The following is an 8,027-nucleotide window of genomic DNA, read 5'->3' as shown; positions in this document are numbered from 1 at the left end:
GGGGTTCGGTTGGGTCAGCTTGGGTTGGGTTTGCTTGGGCTGAATCAGCTTGGGCTGGGTCAGGTTAAGGTGGGTCAGCTTGGGCTGAGTCATCTTGGGTTGGGTCATTTTAGGTTTGAAGTCAAATTATTTACAAAAATGCCACCATGCATTTTTTTTAGAGGCGACGTGTCACACTCTGATTGGTCAATAGGACCTTCTCTCCTTAACACACCTTCTTATTTGATTTCTCTCTCTCTCTCTATATATATATATATATGCTAACACTCCAGTAAGAACACTTTTAAAATAAGAACGGTGAGAACATTTAAAAACATCATTTTGATGCATTAAAAGTCCATAAAACTAACATAGTGCTTAACTAATTATCATTATTTAAATGTTTAACAACACCCTCAAATTCTTTACTATTACCATATACACACCAATAATCAGAAAAATCAAGTGAGAAACATATGAAATAAAAACAGTCTTTTTAAAAGTTAACACGATGAAAACTGTGAAGGACAGTAATAATGTCCAAAACTGTTTGTTTTTTTTTTTTTTTTGGCTACAAAATAAGAATCATGGAAGAATGGTCATCTTAAAGTAGGCACACATAACAAAGAATGCAGTGTAGTGTATAGCGAGTCCCTCTTAAATTAACTTAGTAATACCTCAACTAAGTAATCTTTTTGATGCAACATTTCACGACATCTCCAACACTAAGCTTAGCCTGGACAAGTAGCATGTAAGAACTTGAAAGACGAGATATATTGTTGTATCAAAAAAGGGAATACTAAAGAATCTCACCATGAGATTTTTCTTTCTCTCAATTGATTCATCCTTCTCTTTCGGTCTTCCAAAAAATATCAGCTTGTTTGACACTCTATCTGCCAAAACCACGTTGACTTTTACTTTCTGCAAGCAAAAAATCATAAGACCTTCATTAAGTCTTTTCCATTAACATCTAATAAGTACCCTCCATCCCAACATTCTACCTTTGTTGCTGTTTAAGTCCACAGGTTCTTTTTCAGCCAAACGATTCTTTATCAAAAGGGGTTTATCTGATAACTAGATTGAGCGATTATAGTTCAGGATGGACTTGATGATATCTATGTCTTTGTTGCATTATGGGGGGTGCTTGGATGTGCGTTATGAAAGTTTATTGTGGTACTGAATTCTCAGAATCAGAGAATTAGATAATCAACTGTAATAAAGGTGGTAAAAAAATAGTGTTCAAATGTATGCTCAGTCAAAATGGGTGATAATAAGATGTTTAAGTGTTTGAAAAATTACAATGATATAAGGAATCAATAGATAAGTAAAGATAACATGACCAGATAGGCCAGCCGCAAAGGGTATATAAAATACAAAACTGGTAATTTAGTTATATCCAACTATATTGTAATACAATTCAAAAATACAATCCAAAGCCATTAGGGATAATACAGTCTAATGAAATGCAAAGCAGGCTAAAATTCATACCTGACCAACGAATGACGACAAGTATTTGAGTTTTTCTTGGTCATAAATTGCAAGAAGATCTTCAAGTTTCATATCAGGTGATAATTCACCCTCAATCTTTTTAAAATCAATAGTTGACTGGGGAGTTGTTTTGCTTGCAGCATTGTAGCCTCCAATAACACCAAAAATTTGCCTGTACATAGCAGGACCCAACCATTACTTTCTCAACCAAGACTCGAAAGCTAGATACTTCCACTTGGTAGCAAGATTTCGATAAGGCAAAAACCCGGTCAAAGAACCAAAAGATGCCTGTTGAATAGGGACAAAAGGTAGAATCACCAAGATTTAATACTCGATATATAGAGCCTTTCATACCAGCACTTACAACAAACCCCCGGGTGGTCTGGGGTGAAACATGCCTTACGGGAGACTTTTGACCCGGTTGACCCATTTTTTAAGCTAATGCTTTGTTACCTGTTTAACATGTTATTAAGTCTAACGTGGATCAAACCATTCATACATACATGGGCAAAGATCACCAGTGCTATGAAGTGGCATCATTGATAAGGGAAAAAATAACCAGCTCACAGATCTGAATGATGGATCTTCAATTAAAGTAAAAATTTAACCTACAAACATTCAGAATATCATAATAAAATCTTAAGGATATTCATTCCACAATATAATACAAATGATATTCATACAAGATTGATTTATTCCAACACAATTTTGATCGTATAAGGTTTAACACCTAAAACTATGAACTGAACTTAGAGGGATATTTTCAGACCAAAGAGACTTATATAATTCTATTCAAATTTGTGTTTCGACCGTTCCAGTTTATGGCTCTATACTATAACTATATCGAGAGTACCAAGTCAATAAGTCTGCGGATGCAGGTTAAAGAATCGCTACGGTCTCAAACATAATTCTAAGAGAAGGGGGGGGGGGGGGGGGGGGGTGTGAAAGAAGTCATTTTCAAATGTCACTGACTTCTTCAATTAAATATAGAAGGATAGGGACGGTCTCCTAAAGGAATACGCCTTCAACCTATGAAATTTGGAATACTTGTTTTAATATAAATATTAACTAATTAAAAGAAAACTGAACTTATCAACATGGAAACCTATGAATCTTGAGTTCATATCTTACATTTAGAAATATGTTATTTTCTAAATTATCAAGCTCTAAAAGACGTTATATCGAAATGAATACTAACTCATATCCTCAATGTTATAGTATACTTAACTTTCATGTTATCTAAAAGCATGAGATCATCAAACATACGTAATATCCTAATCTAGACCCCCTTTGTGGACCCATGATGAGCTGTCTACTGTCTGCATGCTAGTTGACTCAAGATCAAGCAAGATTGTAGTTGATCTTATGCCAACGGCCAACCAAACCCGATTAGGTTCCATTGTTTCATATTATATAGTCCACAAAAGGTCATTATTTAATATGTAATACAGAAAAAAATATTGTACACAAAGGATTTTCGAGAGGGTCATTAATTAATATAAATGTTAGTTATTTATGTACAAACTTAGGAAGGTGACACACGGTGACACAGACTAATCAAACATATGGTTTCTAAGTCATCTACAAAAGTAACTAGAAGAAATATTCAAAGACTTCAAGCAACTGTTTGAAGTTTGAATTTTGCATGAATGTTTGACTATTTCAAGTTAAGGCAGCTAGCTAGTAGAACTTTTAAGCTGATGGAATTTTATTAAAGTATGTAAACTGTAAGTCAAATACATGAAATACATACTAACAATGACGTTATAAGGATCTTGTATGCCGATATCAATACGATGACAATATCAGTATTTTGGAACAGACAATAAGATAGGAAGGAGTGGTAAATTTATACCCAAACTTACCCAAATCATCTTCCAATCAAAATCCTCCAACTCACCACTACCCAATTCTACCCAATTCTTACCCAAATCACTAGCAACACATACCCAATTCTTACCCAATTTCAATTTCTTTTCAAATATTTTTTCCTACATAAATATATTATTAAAACTTAAAACATTTTATTTAAAACTTAAACAAACATTACACAACACATAAAAAAACAATACATAATCAACGGAAAAAAAAACATACATAAAAATAAAAAGACTACAATTATTAAGGGAACAAACTAATCGTCGAGAAATATCAAGTCTTGAGCCCACACATGTTCGGTGAGGTCACAACGAAGACGATGATGGATGTCTGCGTTTAGTAGCTCACCTAAGACGCTATCGTCGAACACCGGTTGGACCGGTGGGTCCATTATGTGAACCGGTGAGATTGCTCTGCCATCGCCTTTTATGATCATGTTGTGTAAAATACAAGCCGCATAAACATACTGTGCGATCTTGTCTTTGATCATGGGTCGAACAGGACGCCTAAGAATTTTCCATTTCCCTTGAATCCCAAATGCACGCTCCACGTCTTTCCTCGCCGCCTCTTGTAGCTTCTTGAATCTTTTCTCCTTCGGGTCAGTAGGATACGGGTATGCTTTTACAAACGTCGAGTACTTGCTGTAGATGTCGTCGGTTAGATAGAAACAGCGTTTGTACTCTCGACCATTAACGACAAATGAAGTATTCGGGGCCGTGCCATTTCGCTCCGTGAGATACAAGTCGGATTGGTTCAACACGTTTATGTCATTGTTTGAACCGGCCGCACCAAAATAAGCATGCCAAATCCACGTATCTTGAGAAGCGGTGATCTCAAGCATAATAGTGGGAACGCCAAGGTCGCCTCTCGTATATTATCCTCTCAAGTGTCTAGGACAATTTAACCACTCGACGTGTGTACAATCGATGCTACCAAGCATCCCCGGCATGTGATGGTGTCGTTCGTGTGCCTCGAAAATGCAAGCAACGTCGTGTTGAGTAGGCCTACGTAAGTACTCTCGACCATACAACTTAATGATGGCGTCACAAAAATGGTCAAGAGACTCGCGCCCAGTTCGAGCGGCCATATGCAAGTACTCATTGTACTCATCGGGCGGATTGCAGTAGCGAGTTGACGTACCGCCGAGCACACTTTTTGGATCGTCCTAAAGCTTCTTCTCCTACGCGCATCAAACCCCTCTTGAAAATATGGAAAATTTGATTCGATGTCGTCGACGATTTTTAAAAACATGGTTTTCTCCATACGAAACTTTTTTCGAAAGTAAGCATCGTCGTATTTTGGTTCGTCAACAAACCAATCATTTAGTAGTATTTGATGACCGACTTCACGTTCTCGATTGACGTATCTACGGTGTTGAACGTCGTTAGAGTTTGCCGTGTCGTCCATCCATTGAACCGCGTTTTGCAAAAAGTGAACATCGGTCTCGGATGACGAAGCCGATTCCACAACGACAGCCCGCGATTCGGAAGATGTGGAAGACATTTTCAAGGTCAGGTGGTGATTATTTAGGTAGAATGGAGAGAAAGGTGGGGTGGTGTTTGTATATAGTGATGAAGATAGTTGTATGTATATTGAAGATGGTTGTATGTATATATATATTGGAGAGAAAAGACTTTTTTTTTTTTTTATAAATCCGGTCTAACTAGCCGTTTGGGGGGGGGGGGGGGGACCCACGCCTTTTTAACGTTCAAAAACCTTACCCATCGATCGGTTACTTAAGCCGAATTCCTACCCGATTCACCATAGCCGAACGTTACCCGAAACCAAGGAGTGGTGTAGCCGATCGGCTACCATGTACCCGATGCCTTACCCGACATGTACTCCCTCCTACCTTATGGAAGAAAAGAAGTCAAAAGGATACACTGATTAACAAAAGGAAAATGTGACGGATGGTTTAGGATATCCAAGAAGAAAAAATAGACATATTTGTTTGTTATGATAGAGGACAAAAACATAAAACAGAAAATGACAACACTTTGGAAATTTGAAGGAAAAAACAGCAAAATAACAGCCATAAAATCTACAATAACGCTTTAAAGAGACAAGGATAAGCTGAAGATTATTTAAAGTCTGGAGTCATTGTGTATGTACAAAATGGTCGATATGCCAAATGGACCGACTGTGTATCTCCAACTAACATTTCGCTCTCTTTCAGCATTTATAAAAAGGAAAATGTAAGGGTGGGTCCCATTTATATCACATGAGAAAATATATAAATGGGACCCATGATTGGAGATGGAGGAAGGCGGTAGAAAGAATAACCTAATTGTTTTCATAACGAAATTATAAACTTTTTACTAAATAGGATCCTATATATTTTCACATATATCATGCTGATGTTATCCACACACTCCCAAGTCCCAACTACGGTAAGAAGTGAATATCTAACTAATAATATCATGAGTATGACTGGTGGTATTACAGTAATCTTTCTAGATGGGTTCATGATTCTTAATTCATCTTCCATATTAGTTCCTATTTAAGTTCCGAATCTCATGAGCGATACAAGTGCACACAAGCATAATAACCTAGAAGTAAATATATCTCTTATCATGCATATGCCTATGCAATATCCTCCAAAAGTTTCAAAATTCAGATATCCACACGCCCACACCAGTGATACTCTTACAATAGGGCCATTGATACTCCTATGCTCCAAACGATTTTATACATTTTGACCTCAGAACTCATCCATTTTGACCTCTAATTTGCTTAAAATGAAGATAACCAAATTGACTTCAAATAGTTTATGAAGAGTCCATATTTATGTACCAAGATCGTATACACTTCCAATCTGACACCCACCCTATGAACATCCTGCAATGCAGGCTATTAAAACTTCTATCATGGTTTAAAGTTGGTATTTACTCCCATTTCACAAGGCTTCAACTTTTCACAAAAAGATTTAGGTTGTTGCATCTATAAAGTTCATTAAGGATACAACAAAATAATCTAAATAAATTTATAACTCGAACAGCTGGTTACATGATTAGTATAAAGGTCAAACTAAACTGGTTATACCGTATCTATCACATATTCAATCACTTTTAGAGCGAGTATTCACAAATGTAATCAACTTAATAGGAAAAATGGCACCTGTTTGGAACTGTACAAAGGTTTTAATCAGTCAATTTGGATCCAAAAAGTGTGCTATGCTTTTCACACCAATGTCCACAAACCTAATATCTGATTCAACCCAACATACAGAACACGCATAGGAATTTCAGTCTATATCACATAAGAGATCTTTCACAAAAGAAACCTCAAATCACAAACTTACGCTAATCTGCACCAACTAATTACGGACTTGTAGCCCATGACAACCAAGAGAAACTGAACACAATTGAAACCGTGAACTGCAAAATAATGGAACCGAAGGCAGCAGTTTAGAGCACTTTCGGTTACAATCGAGACAGCAAACCGGGAAAATAGTTGGATTTGCTTTGATTTGGAAATAAAGTTAGTAAAAAAAATAAGCCCTATGCCCCTATGCTTGAACAATAAAATAGCCAGGTTGGTTCCTGTTTTAAACTGGACTGACCAAGAACCAACTTTTAAAGAATTCTAGACCGGGAACCGGTTCTTAAAAATATGAAACAAGAGAACTGAACAGAACTATACTAGTCTGGTTTGGTTAGGTTCAGGTAACACTAGTATGAGAATATGAAACCATGAATCACACACCAGCTGGTACTGATTCAGTCCCATTGAGTTCAGTTCTTTGATTCCGTGAGCCAAGACCAAGTTTTGCACATTCCTATTAGATGACAAAGACATCCCAGTAGTACCACCCACACTATGCATACCCAAAGGCCACAGACGAGAAATGACACCATTTTTCAGGCCTGGACGAGTATCAAAACGGCCCTAAAATAAAACTAATGGCCAAAAACTCAATTATTGTCTGGCGATGGTTGTGTATGAGCCTAAATTTCCAACAAGTCAACCCACGCCTCTTTTTTTTTTTTTTTTACTTTTTTAGTTCTTCTTAGTAATATATACAAAAAATATTGGAGGCCCTGCATGCTTACACGCTTCGCACACCCTCATCGACGGCAGCATACCAAACAGTACCTTACTCATAGAATATTCCAACATTGTTGATTTCCTAGAGTTATAGTATTACTCTTGACAAAATTTATGTAAATATGTACTTACAAAGATAATTAATCAATTGAGTAAGAAAAGAAAATCAGTACCTATATGGAACTGTAGAAAGCTTCCAGCAGCCACGTCATCATGATCACAAACATGAAGAAATCCGATCTAACCTAATACAACACACACACACATTGTAATGTAGTTTCTTAAACTCACTTTAATTTGGGTTTTTTTAAAAAGTGAATAATCCCTACCCAAACACTCTCTTGTGTCAGTTTATTGACCATCTCCGAAATTCAGTAAAGCCAATTAAAAGGAATGTATTCAGGGTTTTAAGCGCTTCAGTTCGTTAGCTAAAAATTGTGAACCGTGTTTTTAGTTCCGTTAGTTAAAAATTTTGAACAAGTCGGTTACCTGGAAAAGTGAGTTAATTTCGGTTTGATTTCGATTTACTTGCTAATATAAAGTTCAAATTTTCAATTATAATAGTTAATTTATATTTTTAACTTTTAATGCATAGTAGTCATTAGTACCCACATTAATATTTAGTTTATATAAAT

At 36.4% G+C, this 8,027-nt stretch overlaps 1 protein-coding gene across 2 annotated transcripts; it reads right to left on the bottom strand.

Moving 5' to 3' along the window:
• Positions 1–420: 420 nt before the first annotated feature.
• LOC122585817 lies at positions 421–7,721 on the bottom strand. 2 transcript variants are annotated; one of them, XM_043757941.1, is made up of 4 exons: positions 7,566–7,721; positions 1,468–1,755; positions 793–900; positions 421–715 (listed from the first exon to the last, which is right to left on the bottom strand). In XM_043757941.1, the coding sequence occupies exons 2-4, from the start codon at positions 1,645–1,647 to the stop codon at positions 662–664; spliced, it is 342 nt and encodes a 113-aa protein (XP_043613876.1). In that variant the 5' UTR covers positions 1,648–1,755; positions 7,566–7,721; the 3' UTR covers positions 421–661. The 2 variants fall into 2 exon arrangements, with proteins under 2 accessions (XP_043613876.1, XP_043613875.1); XM_043757940.1 differs by lacking the exon at positions 7,566–7,721 and having other exon boundaries at positions 1,468–1,902.
• Positions 7,722–8,027: the final 306 nt, after the last annotated feature.

This window comes from Erigeron canadensis, chromosome 1 (genome assembly GCF_010389155.1).
Source record: "Erigeron canadensis isolate Cc75 chromosome 1, C_canadensis_v1, whole genome shotgun sequence".
In the NCBI taxonomy this organism is placed as follows: Eukaryota; Viridiplantae; Streptophyta; class Magnoliopsida; order Asterales; family Asteraceae; genus Erigeron; species Erigeron canadensis.
Note: the sequence above shows the minus strand (reverse complement) of the source record. Positions and strands in the feature narration are given on the sequence as shown.

Bases quoted from the DNA above. Each gene is read 5' to 3' on its own strand.
- LOC122585817 (XM_043757941.1), bottom strand. From the start codon at position 1,647: ATGTACAGGCAAATTTTTGGTGTTATTGGAGGCTACAATGCTGCAAGC. The intron at 901-1,467 runs GTATGAATTTTA...TTTTGCTTGCAG, and splicing joins TGTCGTCATTCGTTGGTCAG to AAAGTAAAAGTCAACGTGGT. The intron at 716-792 runs GTGAGATTCTTT...CTACTTGTCCAG, and splicing joins AGAGAAAGAAAAATCTCATG to GCTAAGCTTAGTGTTGGAGA.